Source organism: Mustela putorius, unplaced genomic scaffold (genome assembly GCF_011764305.1).
Source record: "Mustela putorius furo isolate JIRA1106 unplaced genomic scaffold, ASM1176430v1.1 tig00001075_pilon_pilon_pilon, whole genome shotgun sequence".
NCBI lineage: Eukaryota > Metazoa > Chordata > Mammalia > Carnivora > Mustelidae > Mustela > Mustela putorius.
In genome coordinates, this window is record NW_025421560.1 from 4,087,184 (window position 1) to 4,105,433 (window position 18,250).

Genomic DNA, 18,250 nt, shown 5'->3' on the forward strand with positions numbered 1-18,250 from the left:
TCATGGACATCTTTTGTTGGTACTTATCATTGCTAGACCTAAAGTACCATTTACAGTAAAATCTAAAACTTCATCTCCTTGACCCATACAAATTCACAAATGCCTTATTTATGATCTAATTAGAACTATCCACCCATTTACATTAGATATAATTTAAGATCCTCTGAATCAAAGAGATATTAATCCTTTTTGCTGATTAATCTTTTAATAATACTAGATGGATGATATATTTTATACTTCTCTAGGTACTTCAATAAAATATGCAGATGAACACACAGTAGGAGGTGAGAGGGTCCACAGGACGATGAAAAGCATGTGAAAGTAGCACTCTGCCATATTAGGTGGGTATTTCCCTTATTAGCTGATAAACCAAAAGCATGGCAAGGTTAACAAACATTTCTGAGGTTACTGAAATAACTTACTATTTCTAATTTGCCAAGACCATACTTCTATTTTAAATAAGCAAGCAAACTACTTGGTTATGATGGATAGCACAAGCATATTTTTATTATGAAATATTTCTAATACTAAAAACATTGAAGTGATTGATGACTTTGTGCCAAATCCCAACTCAGAGAGGAAACCCAACTGTTTCTCTTCATTTCATAAGACATCGACTGTTTGTCCTTACCTCTTCTTCACTGCTATTATCCTCCTTTTCCTTTTCGTCATCTTCCTCCTCCTCCTCTTCCTCGGCCTCACTGCTAGAACTATCTTCCTTCAGTTCAGTCTTCCAATTAGCAGGAATAGTTCTACTTTTATGAAACTCAAGGGCCTGATCAAAGGCTGCAGAGAGGACCAAAAATTGTGTGAACTGGAGAAATTAAGACAAACTGATTTGTCTAACAACGTTAAAAAAGATAAAAAAATTAACCACTGTGCTAATACCGCAGACATTTATCATGTGTTGGCTGTGGGCCAGGCACTGTGCACTTTAGTGACTCATTTAAAACCCAGCAGTCCTAAGCATCAGGCACCCAATTTATAGATGGCAAACTACTGTTACCGGAGGGTGACTTAGGTTCAAACAAATACAAAGGAAAAGAGCAGTTTCCTTCTTTTAAACAAAAATTAAACATGCCTAGTAAAAACAACTTTAAGATAGGTAAACTTTTTGGGGCGCCTGGTTGTCTCAGTGGGTTAAGCCTCTGCCTTCAGCTCAGGTCATGATCTCGGGGTCCTGGAATGGAGCCCCACATTAGGCTTTTTGCTCAGCAGGGAGCCTGCTTCCCCCCAGACCCCCGCCTGCTGCTCTGCCTACCTGTGATCTCTCTCTCTCTCTGTCAAGTGAATAAATAAAATCTTTTTTAAAGGTTTAAAAAAATAGGTAAATTTCTAATCATTGGTCCAATAAATGATTATTAAACAGCATTATATACCAAGCACAAAGCCACTGTAAGGAACATACAATAGCTGAAAATGTACTATAGATACGTTATCTTCATTCCTAGTAAAACCTGAATTAAAATTATATCAATAATTAGCTGAAACCAAAATTAGCAAGACACAATTATTTTTCTTTTACAATATGTGGACAAGAACTCTAAGCCACAAATTCTTGATTTTTAACTAGTCTACGTAGCATCTTATCAGATTTAATGAACCTGGGCAATAAGAAAGTTCTACAATGCCAAAAATCAAGTAAGAAAGGCAATTATGGCATATTCCTCTATAAACTATTATTGTTATACTATGAGAAGTGCCAAATCAAAATTACTTTTGATTCCTGTTTCTATAATCCTCGGGAACTAATATTTTATTTACTAGGCAAAAGCAAATCTATAGTAATTGGCTGATGATCTAGTTTCTTCCCACTCCTAGATTACTGCCCCGATTATATGCTAAAGATGAAAAAGCAGCCCTGTAATAGCAGAAGACACACAGATTTACAAAAGTGTAATTCATATAGAACCAAACAGAACTTCAAAGACAGAACTTCAAAAATATGTACTTTATAAAGAGCAAAAGAAAGTTTGATCTTCAAAAACATTTTAGCGGTTTTTAAATTAACCATAAATTATCCCAAGATTATCCTTACCTTGTTTTAAAATAGCATCAGGCTTTGGTGCAGTGTCACTAGTAATTTCATGGACGTCCTTTCTCGGCACTGAAGTACTACATTATTTGTTTTAATTTTGAAGAAAAAGAAAGACACAAAAATACAACAGAGATTAAGAGGTCAATCACACACCACAGAAAAGATACTGAAAATATGGAAACATTAATATTTACAATGAAAGTGACTGCACAGTGTTGCAATTCCCAAACAAAATGCTGGACAGGATGTTAAAATATGTATCATCTGCAGAATGACCCCTCCTTGAGATGTTTTACAAGGTATTCTCAAATATCAGAGTCCCTCCTGCCTAATGCAATAATGAAAATATCAATCCTGCTACCCAAAATAACAAATGAAAATACCTGGATCGCAGGATCAATCCAATAAAAAAGAAGTCAAATAGTAAGAATTTGCCATTGTCTTGGGATGATCACAAGAGATTACTAAATTTAAGACTGGAAGAAAATGTACATATTTATAATGTAAATGTTCTTTTAATAATTGTTTTTAAATTGGAGTCTAGGCTCAAAAGCAAACTTCTAATATATAATTTAAGATCCTTCATGGAACTCCCTAGCCATAGGGAGGATGTCCGAACCAAGCAACTGGGAGAGTTTCTATCATATCTATCACATCTACCTCCTATTTTACAATAATAAATCATTGTTCTCCATCATTCAGCTCTTCTGCATTTGGCTTATTATCAATCTACAAAAGCCTGAGCACTACTCCAAATACATTTTTCAACCTGCTTATTTTTTTAACTTTTTGTTTTAAAAATTTCAAAAACATAAAAACGGAGATAGAACAGTGCAATGAACTGTTATATCATTCACTACATATCTATTATCCAACTACAATAATCATGAACTCATAGTTACTAGTTTCATTTACATCCTTACCTACTTCCCCTCCCACCCCATCTGATTATTTTACAGCAAATCCCAGATATTATTTAATTTGATTTATAATATACTTTATTATGAAGCTTTAAAAGAAAATTCTTTTTAAAAATCATACCACCAATACTACACATTTAAAAATTAATAATAATTTCTTTTTTTTTTTTAAGATTTTTATTTATTTATTTGACAGAGAGAAATCACAAGTAGACGGAGAGGCAGGCAGAGAGAGAGGAAGAGAAGCAGGCTCCCTGCTGAGCAGAGAGCCTGATGTGGGACTCAATCCCATGACCCTGAGATCATGACCTGAGCCAAAGGCAGCGGCTTAACCCACTGAGCCACCCAGGCGCCCCAATAATAATTTCTTAGTATTATCAAACCAGTATTCAATTTCAGTTTTCAAATTTCTGATTACCTCAGTCTTGTTAAAGTAGATTTCATAGATAGCAATCAAGTATTAGATACAGTAGATATATTTAAATTTGCCTCAACACATCACCAGTTACTATGTAGGCAAATATTGACAAACTAGGTTAACTCTGGGATTTAAAAAAAAAAAATGAACAAGGAAAGCAGACTTGTAAGACCACTTAAATGCTAATGTGAAAAATGATCATACTTCAAAACATTCTGTATGGTGAAAAGTAAAAGCGAAAGCATTAGAAATAACTAATTTATCATTTACCATCCCAACTTGGAAAAACAGCATATTTTTCACCTCTAGTGAATCATACTTACAATTTGCCATCTTTGAAAGATCGAACAAGAATATTGTCTTTTTTCACAGCAATTTCATCACTACAATCTGGACAGACCACCTTTAAAAAAAAGTGTGAAACTATTAGAACTAAGAGCACATTTAGATATTTATGTATCAACTATGTAAATCCTTTCAAAAAACAATTTCAGGGACGCCTCGGTGGCTCAGTTGGTTAAGCAGCTGCCTTCGGCTCAGGTCGTGATCCCAGCGTCCTGGGATCGAGTCCCGCATCGGGCTCCTTGCTCAGCAGGGAGCCTGCTTCTCCCTCTGCCTCTGCCTGCCATTCTGTCTGCCTGTGCTCACTCTCTCCCCCTCTCTCTCTCTGATAAATAAATAAAATCTTAAAAAAAAAATAAAAATAAAAAATAAATAAATAAATAAATAAATAACAATTTCAGCTCAAAGTTTGAAAACTTATTTCAGTTTGTAGGGTAAACAGCTACAAGCATGTGGGAATATACACAAGTAATTTTAAATGTACATCCTCTATCCCTCCAGCTCTCTAGATTCCCCACATTGTTTTTGACACAGGCTTGTGTCGGAAGCAGAAGCAAGGCCATGCCTAGACTGATGCTGTGGACCAAGTTCTAGTCAGAAAGAGGACGCTGGCATGAAAGTGAGGTCTGGGCCGGACCGGAGGTAAAGGCTAAGCCTTCACAGAGAATGTGCGCCACGGCTAGGAGAATTGTGGGAACCAAAACGAGAGCCAGTATCAGATGCTCAACCAGAGCAGTCTCGATCTTAAAAAAGAAGAGATGAGGTTCTACTTACTACTTACATTTAAATATATATAACAGGCACAAAAATTTCTTCATAATACCACCCACTCTAAAAAGTAAACATTTTTAAAAAGACATGGAGGCTGTGTGGGACTGATCTTTACCCAAGGGAGGACTTAGCTGGAGCCACCTCAGCTGCTATTTAAAGTGAGATTAAGGGCGCCTGGGTGGCTTAGTGGGTTGGGCCTCTGCCTTCAGCTCAGGTCATGATCTCAGGGTCCTGGGATAGAGCCCTGCATGGGGCTTTCCGCTCTGCAGGGAGTCTGTTTCCCTCCCCAACTCCGCTTTCTCTGTCTGCCTCTCTGCCTGCTTGTGATCTCTGTCAAATAAAGAAATAAAATCTTAAAAAAAAATAAAAAATAAAATAAATAAAGTGAGGTTAAAGCCGGTCTTCCCAAAGGCTGCTGCAAGATATCTAAGAATTTTTAGCATTCTAATTCCAAGACAGCCCACTATGCATATCAAGAACAAGTTAACAGAATAGTTATATTTCTAAATGAAAAACAAGCTAAGAAAGTATGACAGGTTTGTCTTAGGGATGGGCTTATGGCTCTGAGATGACACAATGATACATAAAGGCACGTACTCTCACCACAGGTCAGAAAGCAGCTAGAAATAGGTTTGTTCTATCTGGTCTTTAAGGAGTTGGTTAACATTTTCCGTAACTGCAACTGCATTGTACTAGGCATTCTTTAAATGCTGATGGCCCGGACGCCTGGGTGGCTCAGTTGGTTAAGCAGCTGCCTTCGGCTCAGGTCATGATCCCAGCATCCTGGGATCGAGTCCCACATCAGGCTCCTTGCTCAGCCGGGAGCCTGCTTCTCCCTCTGCCTCTGCCTGCCATTCTGTCTGCCTGTAGTCGCTCTCTCCCCCTCTCTCTCTCTGATAAATAAATAAGATCTTTTAAAATAAATAAATAAATACATAAATAAATAAATAAATAAATGCGGGTGGCCTTCTGAATGAACTCCTTGATCAAAGTCTTTTATACATTATTAGCATCAAGGTAAATTTCCCTGTCATTTCAAATAAAGTCCTGAAGTAAATACTTAGCATTTGCTCATATACTCATCTTGTCACTCTATAGGTACTGACTGCCACCTCGAGCTACTGTACTAGATGCCAGAGAACAAGAGACCAAGACTCATCCCCACGTGGAGCTTGCACACTACATTCAGGAAGACAGCACTAAACAAGTAAGAGCACGTGTATTTAACTGCTACTGCATGAAGTCCTTATCTAAGTAAGCAGGGACCACTTTCTTGAAGACACAACATTTAAGCTCCGTTTTTTCTTTTTTTTTTTTAAAGATTTTATTTATTTACTTGAGAGAGAGACAGTGAGAGAGAGCATGAACGAGGAGAAGGTCAGAGAGAGAAGCAGACTCCCCATGCAGCTGGGAGTCCGATGCGGGACTCCAGGATCATGACCTGAGCCGAAGGCAGTCGTCCAACCAACTGAGCCACCCAGGCGTCCCTAAGCTCCGTTTTCAAGACTGAGTGGGAACTGGCCTGACAAAGGAAGTACGTGGATTCACGTGTGTATAGTATAAGGGGCTTACGGCAAGCAGTGGAAACAAATAATGTGAAGGTCCAGAGACAGTAAGTACTGGAACCTATCCCAGAGAGCAAAAGGAGGTCAGTGTGGCTAACTTTCTGCTTGGACTGATAAGGGAGATAAGAAGGGTTCAGATTTTTCCAACATTTTAGGACATATTAACTCTTAGGATAAAATCTAAAATCTTTAAGGAAAGACCCTGAAGCAGGAAAATGTTGTAACAGATTTGCCTCTTAAAAATTACTTTAAGGGGGGCACCTGGGTGGCTCAGTGGGTTAAGCCTCTGCCTTCGGCTCGGGTCATGATCTCAGGGTCCTGGGATCGAGTCCCACATCAGGCTCTCTGCTCAGCAGGGAGCCTGCTTCCTCCTCTCTCTGCCTGCCTCTCTGCCTACTTGTGATCTCTCTCTGTCAAATAAATAAATAAAATCTTTAAAAAAAAAAATTACTTTGAAAGGGGTGCCTGGGTGGCTCAGTCAGTTAAGAGTCTGCCTTCGGCTCAGGTCATGATCTTGGGAATCCCAGGATCCAGTCCCGCATTGGGCTCCCTGCTCAGCGGAGAGCCTGCTTCTCCCTCTGACCTCTCCCCTCTAATACTCTCGCTCTCTCTCTCATACCCTCTTTCTCAAATAAATAAATAAAAATAAAGTCTTTAAAAAGAATAAAATAAAAATACTTGGAAGAAATGAAATAAATAAAAATTACTTTGGGGGTGCGTGGCTGGCTCAGTCAGAAGAGCATATCACCCTTTATCTTGGGGTCTTGAACTCAAGCCCCACATGGGGGGGTAGAGATTACTTAAAGAAATAGAACTTTAACAAAAGAATAAAATAGAATAGAACAAATAAAATAGAATGAAAAATTACTTGAAAATGGGCTAGATAAGGGCAGGAGTTGAATGAGGTGAAGCCACCACAAACCCCCCCCCCCGGGGAGAGAGGGGGCGACTCGGATGGAGAGCGGTGGCAATGGCGTATTAAAGGAAAGAGATTATCAGAGGCAATTAGGGAAGTGAAGGGCTGACTGAGCAGAGGACGCTCAGGCTTCTGCCTTGTGCAAATGACGTCGTCATTCGCTGTGAGAGGAAACACTGGAGGAGGGCCAAGTTTGGAAAGGAGGGAGGAGATAATATGTTTAGTTTTAAACCTATTATGTTTTGAGATGGCTGAAGGACATCCAAATGGAGAAAATGAATAGATACCCAAGTCCAGAGGTCAGAATGGAAGTATGAACTGTAAGATATAAACTTGGGACTCAATAGCCTAAGTATCAGGGGCTTAAACTTGGGTCTAAAACTGTGAACAAAATCTACCTTTTTCTTTTTTTCTCATGGGTTTTGCAGTCCTCCACTCTACCAACTGAGCTATTGAAGGACTCACTCTCTTATGCGTTTCAAAAACTACACATATGGTAGCTTTGGCCAGCGCTGGTAGTAGTGTGCAAATGGGTTCGCTTTCCATTCCGCCTCAGGAACAATAATCCATGCTTCATCCTGTTCACCCATGTGTGTGACTGTCTTGGTCCCTAAGGCATTCTTATCTGATAACTCTGCAACCGATACTATAAAAGGGGATGAGATCACCCTAAAAAGAATACAGAGTAATGTATTCTGCACCTTGCACAACAACATTTAATGGTTGGTTAGAGGAGAAACAGTAAAGGAAAATGAAAAGAAGACTGCATGAATCATGGAAGCTAAGACTTCCTCCTGTTAAAATAGGGTAAATACGGGCACCTGGGTGGCTCAGTGGGTTAAGCCGCTGCCTTCGGCTCAGGTCATGATCTTGGGGTCCTGGGATCGAGTCCCGCATTGGCCTCTCTGCTCAGCAGGGAGCCTGCCCCCCCCCGCCTACTTGTGATCTCTGTCAAATACATAAATAAAATCTTTAAAAAAAAAAAAAATAGGGTAAATTCCCCTTATTTTTTCAGTCTCAGTTAGGATTCAATGAGACTATTTATATGAACCAGCTTCACATAGTACCTGGCCATGGCAGGTGCTCAACACATGGGGGCTACTTCCTAACACAAGGAAAATTGCAAAATTTTTGCAAAATTTACAAAAACAAATTTTAAAAATTGAATCCCAAATACTATTTATGTGACTATGTCAAGACTGTTTGATCCACAACACAATTTTACATTCTAGTTGATAAAAATTATTCATCCACTATCCAATTTCGGGGGGAGGATTACATATATGAATAATTATAAGATTCTTTAAATAATACTGTGATGGTTCCTACACTAATTACTGACAATTCAACATCATAAATCCTTAAATATTTTTCTCATCATCGTGGAAATTATTTAGAAACTATGGGTGAGAGAATCTTAATACTGAATATATTAACATTAAATTAAAAAAATTAATATTCCTGTTATTTTAGAAAAAGATACACAAAACTGGTTTTAAAAACATGTTGCAAAAGAAATTCTTATAAAGAATCTTAGTGCTTTGGGAAAAAAGAAATGATCATATACCCTAATACTTAAGTTTTAACCAAGTTACTTAATACTCAGTCTTTCTAATACTTTCCAATACTCAGTCTCCTAATTTCTAAGTGAGGATAAATAATATTACCTGCCTCGTAGTCCTTGTAAAGGTCTTAACACAATCCTTGCAGATGGTAGGCATCCAATAACTATTAGGATTGATAGATGGATATATGCAGAGGTACGAAGGTATCATTAGGTATCTACATTTATTAAAACAAATAATTGCCCTCTTGAGTTTTAATTTTAAGATATAACAGAAGTTTTGTTCGTTTGTTTTTAAATATTTTATTTATTTATTTGACAGAGATAACAAGTAGGCAAAGAGGCAGGCAGAGAGAGAGGAGAAAGCAGGCTCCCTGCAGAGCAGAGAGCCTGACGTGGGGCTCAATCCCAGGATGCTGGAATCATGACCCGAGCCGAAGGCAGAGGCTTTAACCTACTGAGCCACCCAGGTGCCCCTATAACAGAAGTTTTAATTATAAGAGCTACCATGTATTTGCTCTTATAATTATTGGGCAATTACTTTGTGCAAAACAGTGAGCTGATAAGCAGTCAGGATAAAGAATACAAATCACATTCACTGAAAAGAATGATAAACAGGAATCATTTGCAAATAACAGCAGAAAAAGATTCTCCTCTTCTACAGTCTTTCGTATGATGAATTTAGGAGTTTTAAAAGTTTGCATTATGAATCTTCTACCCAAAATAGAGCAGTATAATGAACTCCCGCACGCCTACCCTTTAAAATTACTGTAATTTTGCCTTTCTTGGATGACTTTAAGAGTTCTTGGTACTCAAGGACAATTTTGAAAGTAATCTTTGTGTAAACTAAATGATGCTAGTACCATTTCCCTACGCTGTACCTATGAAAACCACTAGTAAGATTATCAGTTGTTTTTTTCATGAACCTAACTAGTTGAAAATTAAACTCTTTTATACAGAAGTTACTCACCAATGCGGGAAACCATAGTGCTTTCTTTTTATCCAAACTAGCGTAATCTACACACACAACTTTTCCTAGCAGTTCATCAATCTGTTTCCTATCATCCTCATCTTCATCACTGGAGGATGAAGAAGACTCTTCCTCCGGTCTAGGGAAAGAAAAAAAATCAGATATTTCCATTTATCTCCACAAAGAATGAGCATGCCTCACTGATAAATAAAGGTATTCTACAAATCTTATCCCATTTTCTAAAACCTACAGAACAGCAAATTTAAATTTTTCAAGTTTTCTAAATTCCTAAAGAATAACAAAAAGGATCATCATTAGAAGAAAGCATATCATTTTCCTAGACATCCTTCAGATTTATTTAGTGCTACTTTAAAAGGTTAAGGGGGAAGAACAGAACAGAGTAACACTGGTCCCCAAACCCTCAAAAAGCCCAAGACAAAACATCCCAGTACTACACTAAAATGTATCAGGTCCAACTCTGAGATTAAAGAAGTTCTAAATTTAGTAATTTTATACTCCCAATACAAAGCTAATTTTAAAAAGGGGAAGAAAGACCTTTATTTATTGGGGGCTTGGGATGGGGAGAGAAGACAATCTGATAAGAGATCACCAATGCTATCCTTAATATCAAATATACACAAACTAGACACTGATAAAATGTACAATACTGTTACTTTGTATTATATTAGAAATTCCTTTCAGTTTCCACTGTATATTAAACTAATAAATTAAAAAGAAGTTCACTGTCAGCAGAAAAATAAATTATCGAAAACCATCCACTTGTTAGACAAAAGTATACCAAAAAGTAAAACTTTTTAAAAAGGAAAAAAAAAGCCCCATAAAACAAACAAAAATTCTACTCTGAATCTGGTTCCAAGAAAGCCCACAACCAGTGTTAAAGAAAAGAAGGATTCTAACAACTGAGTGCTCAAAACACCCATAGTAAGTGAAGACACAAGAAATGAAGAGACTGCAATATAGGTTCTTTTTTTTACAAAATAAAATAGAAGAATGGTTAGTATTAATTACCTACGGGGATGAAAACATTTTTGAAATAGTTGGTAATGACCAAGTTCACTGAGAAAAAGTGTAAACTGATGGATTATTTTTAAAAACCTTAAACATAATTTAACTATTTGGTTGACTGGGACAATCTAATATACTCTAAAAATTTGTCTTGATGCCTTTCCAAGGAGATGGCAACATGTCACTCCTTTAAATATTTCAGCAAAATTATAAAGAAAGCAAAAACTACTATAATAATACTAAACATTTTGGAATGATATGGGAAATACCACTCTGATTTCAGTGATCAAGTGACTTAAAAATTGTCCCTGTTAAAAACAAAGCCAATTTTTCAAGTTTGCTGCTGAGAACTAGTATTCTTTCAAATGGCACTTAAAGCAGTGTTAAGTAGGGACATAGGAAGTAAGTAGAAGGCAGGGAAAACCAATACGCCTTCATATTAGCAAAGCATAAAACCTTAAAAATAGGCGCACAGTTTGGGATAATAATGACAGACCTCCCAAGTCTGAGCTCTAATTGATTAGAAGTGTTTTTCAAGGGCAATGACTTTTATCTCTTCACTTTCTAATGACTGTAGAAGACAACCAACCTTAAAACCGTAATTACTGCTTTTTCAAAGCAGTCATAAAAAACTTATTCAGCTAGGACTTAAGGGACACTCTTTATGTCATTATCATTAGCAAGACAGAAAGTCCGAATATCATGGAAAACATATATTAAATCTGTAAAACAGAGAAAACTGCGCTTTATTTGCCTCATAAAGTCATCTGCATCTTTCTAAAAATTCTCATTTCTTTCTTAAGACTTAAACAAGTGTGAAGACTTCAGACATCAGAAAGTGACATATAAAAAAAAAGTGACTGCCTACATAGAACACCTATTCACCTTTCATATTAAATGTTCAAGTTCTACTCTAAAACCAGCGCCCATTTATGGACTAGATTTCCTGACCCCCACTGCAAGATTTTGTTTCAAGAGTACTCATTTCTCTCTCCTGTATCAATTTTTCTGCCTCTACTACATTGAGCCCCCTCAGCATACTGTTATTTATATGCTATTATTTCTCCCACTTAAAAAAAGAATCCCCTGGGGCACCTGGGTGGTTCAGTGGGTTAAGCCTCTGCCTTTGGCTCAGGTCATGATCCCAAGGTCCTGGGATTGAGCCCCGAGTTGGGCTCTCTGCTCGGTGGGGAGCCTGCTTCCTCCCCTCTCTCTCTCTCTGCCTGCCTCTCTACCTACTTGTGATCTCTCTCTGTCAAATAAATAAAATCTTTAAAAAAAAAAAATCTCCTGACCTCACCTTCCCCACCAGCTACTGCCACCTCATTTCTCTACTCCCCTTTACAGTCAAACAACTTGGAACGCTCTACTCCTCAACATCAGGAAACCCCTGAACTCCTCTAAGTATCTTTTCAACTGTCATTTCAATTAGGTGACCCTGACCCTCTTATTCAAATTTGCCCCAATCTCTCCTCACTTTTATTCTTTACCCACAGCATTTACAAATCCATCGTACTAATATAATCTACTTAGTTCTTTCTTATGTATTTTCTTTATCATCTATCTCCTATATATGCGAGAATATAAACTCTAAGGGCAGAGATTTTATCAATGCCTTTTATTCACTGATATATCCCAAATACCTGAACAGTGCTTGGCACAAGCATAGATATTCAATAAATATTTGTTGAGTAAATAAATGAACTGAATAGATTTCTTTCTTTCTACTATTTCTAATTTTATTTTTCCTAAAATCATAAAATGTATACAAGCAGTATAATGTACACAACCAATATAAACCATACAACTATCTATACCTAAGACTCTTAGCCAGGAATTAATTTACCCAAGACACTCAATAAACTAGTGAACTGAAATAAATGAGCATCAAAACTATTTTATTTAAGGTTAGCTCAGTCAGTTAAACATCTTCCTTCAGCTAGGTCATGATGCTGGGGTCCTGGGATCAAGCCCCACTTTGGGCTCCCTGCTCAGCAGGGGAATTTACTTCTCCTTTCCCTCTGCCGCTCTCCCTGCTCGTGAGCTCACATGGGCTCTTTCAAATAAATAAAATGTAAAAATAATAAAAAATAATTTTAAAAAATATTTTAAGGGAGCAAACACAGAGCAAGCAGAGAACCTGCTTGGTGTTATAGCCCTCTGACATTGTTGCTTCTTTGGTGATAAGATCGTATTTATTTAGAGAGCCAGAACAAAATAATGCACTGTCTCTGCGACATGATTATCTGATGCCCACTGGGAACAAAGCTAACTACACGGAAATGTTTACCACACTAATTATTTAGAACTGACTGAAAATCACTATTAACTGTAAATTAATTGTAAATTAACTAAGAAGAACTTTAGACAAAATGTGTGCCAAAGAAGAGCAAATGACAAGGTACAACCAGAAAAACTGACTTCAATGATCCTTATGATTTCAGGCAAGTAACTCGGTGTCAAATTTTGTACACTAAATCAAAAACCTATATTAGTCAGTATCAGGAAATCTAACAATGTACAGCTCTTTAGAGATTAAAACATAGAACATACGGTCATGTATATACTTACCAATAAAAGGGTTTTATTTTTTCCCCAGTTTTTAATCAAGAAGGAAACTAGAATCAAATTCTCATAATAAAATAAAATAGCAAATAATAAAAAAAAAATTCTAGAATTAGATAGTGGCACTGGTTATGCAATCAGTGAATATACTAAAAACACCACACACTAGACACTTTATGAGGGTGAATTTTATGTTCACCCTCATAAAGGTTATGCTAATTATATCTCAGTGAAAAACATTTTTTAAAGATCTGCAGACCTATATAAATACCAAGCACACATCACTACTTTATTGGGTAAACTTCAGTGCTGTCAATGGGTAAAATTCCTGCCCATACATAATCCCTATCAAGAACTATTTTAAGCTTTCTTATGCTTTACTCTTTTTCTGAAGGAGAAAAAAAATAACAACAAGCAGACTGATTTCCACTGTAGCAGCTGCATATACACTTTTGCCAGGTTATTGGAAAATACTTTTGAGGGGTGTGGGTACACAAATGTTTCTATGATTTCAGTTATTCTATTCTTTAGGCAGAAATAAAACATCTATATTCAGTGGCTAAATTGTAATGGCAAAATTCAATCAACTTACACGCTGATTAAATGATCAATAATTTGCTTTAAAAAATTAAAATAGAGAATGATAATCTTAAGAAAATAGCTGAATATATTTGAATTAAGTAATTAAAGGTAGAATATAAATAAAACTCAACTGAAGGAAGGTATCAAAAATAATCAATTTTGGAATATCTGAAGGCATTATAACCGGCATGTGGATTAAAAGTTGTTAAAAGAAAATAAGAGTAGTGATATGTTCATAAACAATGGAGCCTGCGGAAGCCTGGGAAGAAAAAACCTTATTTACCTTTGTACAAAATTAAATTTCAAAAGACAATCAGAGAATCAAAGGAAGACTTTTTTAGTTGAGTAATGGAAGAGGAAATCAAGGTCAGATAAATGACCTCAAGGTCCAGGTCCAAGACTTTGTTGTAGAAAATCACTCAGGAAGGGGAGAAAGAACTCTGAGGGACTGTAATAAAGGAGATTGGAATTTCCAACTGTGGTACTTGCCTGTGGTGCCTACATACCATGGCGTTAATTGCTAAGCGAAAACACTGTAACATCTCTTGGCAATGAGAATGACCACCATAGTGAGGGGGAAGGAATAGAGCAAGCAAAACAAGATGATAGATGAAAAGGGCTTCATTTCCTGTATAGTTAATTCTCAACCTCTGGTTGGCCTTCTTACTCTGCACATATGCAATACAACCCCAACAGCAAATCTTTCATTATACACAGAGATTCTCAACAGGAAAATCACTTAGAATGTCTGCTGGACTCTTCAGAAAGCAAAGATCAACCTGCTCAGTGATAACTGCAAGCTTTAGTCTCATCTTCAAGAAAGGGAGACCTCGGCTAATAGATTTTTTAATAACTGGGTCATTTTTAAAGATCATTCTAGGTGATACTCTATAAATTATCTTACTTCAAATTTATGTTTACATGTGTAGGCGACAGTTGAAGAAAGATAAAACATGTCTAAATATTAGATGCAATATTTTTCAAAGTTTAAAAAGAATTTTTGATGGACACAAAAATTGTTTTTCTTACTATATATATAAAATATAAAATATGGAAATACTGTTTCAAAAAATTCAAATAATATAGCCAAAACCAGTTCCACTTATCAGACATAAACCCTGTAAGCAGTATTTTCATATACTCACACATATAAATATTTTTATGAATGAAGTCAAGTCACATACTGGTATTTGATGAAAATTTTTGCATTTAATACATGACGTTTGATATCTAGTATTTACATAGTGTTTCCTATATAAACACTTTAAGGGTATGAATTCATTTAATCTTTGCAACAATTCTGAGAGATAGGTAATACTATTATCTCAATTTTACAGATGAGAAAATTGAGGCATGAACATTAAGTAATCTGCCCAAAGCTACAGAGCAAGGAAATGGCAGAGAGAGTTATTCACACCCAGGCCACCTGGCTCCAAAGTTCACACTCTTAACAATCAAGCCACATTGCCACTCTCAAAAGCTAGAGAAGTAGAAATCTTCACTAATGAAATAATTTTACATCAAATACACCCTACCTCATTATTCTGATATTAATGATCATAATTAGAAGTTGACTACCAAAACTATGGAAGACTCTAATAAGCAATGGTAGGTAAAATTTTAATACACAGTTGAAGTCATTAATTTTCCAAGAGACATTGAAAGGTTTATCTTGTAAGTGCTTCAGTGAATATTCTACGGCAATAAAACATCCCTCTGGAAAAACTGATAACATTATTAGATCACAGTAACATCAAATAATGACAACAGGATGCTTTCATATGAGTAATGCTAACATACATTTTTCATTTATTTCTCCTTCTGGATGAACAAGTCGTATGGAGAAGAGCAAATAATAGTTACAACCTGAATATCCTAAGATACACAAGTCATCAGCATGCTAAATTCCAAGTGAGAGATATTATTCACTTAGTAATTAACTGAAAAACATCTAAAAATTTCAGAGTTAAAAAAAAAAAGCATGGTCTGAATCACAAGTATAGTAGGAAAATACGAATATGAAATATTTTTTCAGTGTAAGGATTAGTCTTTTAATTTCCTCCCTCCAATGAGTCATTATTTATTTACTGTTAGAACAATTTTAGAAAGAAACTGAAGTAATACTCTATCTAAGTAAGAGTCAATCAGTTGAATGGGAAAAGGCCCGTGGAGCATGGGTGAGTTCAAGTCCTTGTTCTTTCCTTAGTGTGTTTCTTGGATTACTTACTGTCTCTGAGCCCAATGTCCCCAATTATTAATATGAGTAAAAATAATACCTATCTTCATCACTTTCCTCTAAGGCTGAAAGCAAGCAATATGAGAGAGAGCGCTTACCCAATCTGATTTCTATCTCCAAAGCTGAGCCATACTTACATTTAATATGTGATTCTTAATACTGAATGAAAGCATTCACTTATGCTAAAGATTTCAGTAATTCAACTCAATATTTATTTTTAACTGCCACTCTGACAATTTTTGGGCTCAGACACATTAAAATTTTTGAATTTACCCAAGTGAAATGTTCAAAATTGTTTCTAAAATAACCTCCAATGGAATACATTAAAAACTCACCTTCCCAATTTTCTTTACCTGTTCCTATGGAGGCACCTATGTTTTTAACTATTCCAGCTGTTTCTTTGATAGTTAGTACCTTATCTCTAAATAATACTCTTATACTGATTTATACATTGTAGGCATTATTCTGTCGACTTCCTACTGTTACTAGGACTTAATTTTGTATTTAAGTCACCTCCTCTCCCTCCATCCTACTAAGTTTTCCTTTCTGATACAATTTTCAGGGGAAGTTACTTAGTGCCTTTGCTATTTTTAATCTATCTGTTATCATCATATCTTTAATTTCCCCCCAATGTTATATTATATTAAGTAACCAAGTCCACCTTTTCAGTAGAGACCTCCATTCCAACACTCTGCATTCTACTGACTACCAGCATCTAGTATTACTATGGAGAAGTCTGATCCCATTGTGCCTCCCAGTCCTTTGCAATAAATGATTTTTCTTTCTCAAACTGTTTGAAAACTGTTTATCTCTGATGACCCTTCGATCCTGTGATCCTTTTTAATTTAGAGCCTTTTGGAACCTATGCATGGCCCATTAAAAATAATTTGTTAAACTGATAGAATATATGTCACAACTGTAAGACATAAAAATAAGTAAGATGGTTTCTGTCAAGGAGATTAAGATTATTAGGAAGAGAAAACAAATACTACAAAGACAGTAACAGATGAAATACTGTTTTTGACATTAGATAAATGCAAAGAATTTAGAGAGCTCAGAGAAAAGAAAACAGGTCTGTTTTTAAGGAAAGAGTAGGGAGACACAAAGCAGTTCACATAAAGGTGGGAGCATTTCTGTTGGGAGACTGAATGAGTGAGATAATGACATGGAAGGTGACATCTGAGAAAGAAAAAAAAAGCATGAATAAAAGCAAAGTATCAGGAAAACAAAGGATGTGTCCAGCGAATGTTGACTGGTTCCACTCTGACTACAGCACCAAGATGCATGCAGGGAGAAACGGCAGACAGATATGCAGCTGTTAAGGCTGGCTGAGCGTGGAGAATTTCAAGCACCATGCTAAGGAGTCTGAAATTGCTACGAGATCCAGTTAGCATTTTGCAAAGTACAATTTCAAATTAGTAACTCTTAAAACAATACTAGAAGGAGAAATGAATTCAGGTTCAACTAACAGTTATGAAAATGGACTTACATATGATTAGATCTTCTTCCTCTATTTGTTTTCTTCCCTATGACAGGAGTGCCAAAATGTTCAGGGTTGGTGAGTGGGAGCTGGTCTAATGTCTGTGGGTAAGAACATAAACCCATCAAAGTTATGACGTAGCAAGTTCTCTTTCCTTTTTAAACCAAATCAGTTTAAGAATATGCTTAGATTTGAAGATTAAAAACTGCCCCCAAGGAAGACTAAAATACAACTTTCCTAAAGATAGACAACTGTCATTTCAAAGATATTAGAATAAAGATGAATGAACCCATTACGGGGGGCAGGGCGCGGGGGTGAGAGGGGGGAGTGAAAAAAATTAAGTTGTTCTTTCTTCATGGTTTCATTATCTTTTTGAAGGCTGACAGATTTCTAAGAATGATTAAAATACAAAATAAAACACAGCTCAGTAGAAATAAACTGGAGAGAGAAGAAATCTATACGTAAGGACCTAGCATCTGAATTGGGGCCAATTGTAAATCAAATTTCTCTTTGCTCAAAGGGAATCATAATCCATAATATAGAATTCTTAATAGGTAACAAAAACTATCCCCAAAAAAAGCATCAACTGTTTGAAAAAAGCTTTAGATAGGATACATTATTACTTTGCAAACATTTTCTGTGATACACCTTTTTAAAAGAATATGTAAATATTGACTTCTCTACATTTAATTTTCCCTTCCTTTTTAGTCTGCAGCATCCAAAACGGTGCTTGGTATGAAGATAATGATCAGCAAGTAAACATTTCCTATTGTCTACTGACAGTTCATGTCAAACCGTTTGTCCCTCACCCCATCCTAAAATAATGATTTCCAGGTGAGGAACTGGTTGTTGGTTAA

The 18,250-nt window shown here is 36.2% G+C and overlaps 1 protein-coding gene across 8 annotated transcripts in view; it reads right to left on the bottom strand.

Moving 5' to 3' along the window:
* ARID4B (AT-rich interaction domain 4B) overlaps positions 1-18,250 on the bottom strand; it is a 147,034-nt gene that overhangs the window by 54,987 nt on the left and 73,797 nt on the right. For all 8 annotated transcript variants that reach the window (XM_004777743.3, XM_004777744.3, XM_045087269.1 and 5 more), the window contains exons 7-11: positions 17,403-17,494; positions 9,505-9,643; positions 3,700-3,779; positions 2,039-2,115; positions 632-786 (exon numbers count right to left, since the gene is read on the bottom strand). In XM_004777743.3, the coding sequence (XP_004777800.1) occupies positions 632-786; positions 2,039-2,115; positions 3,700-3,779; positions 9,505-9,643; positions 17,403-17,494 (543 nt within the window). The remainder of the gene's footprint in view (positions 1-631; positions 787-2,038; positions 2,116-3,699; positions 3,780-9,504; positions 9,644-17,402; positions 17,495-18,250) is intronic.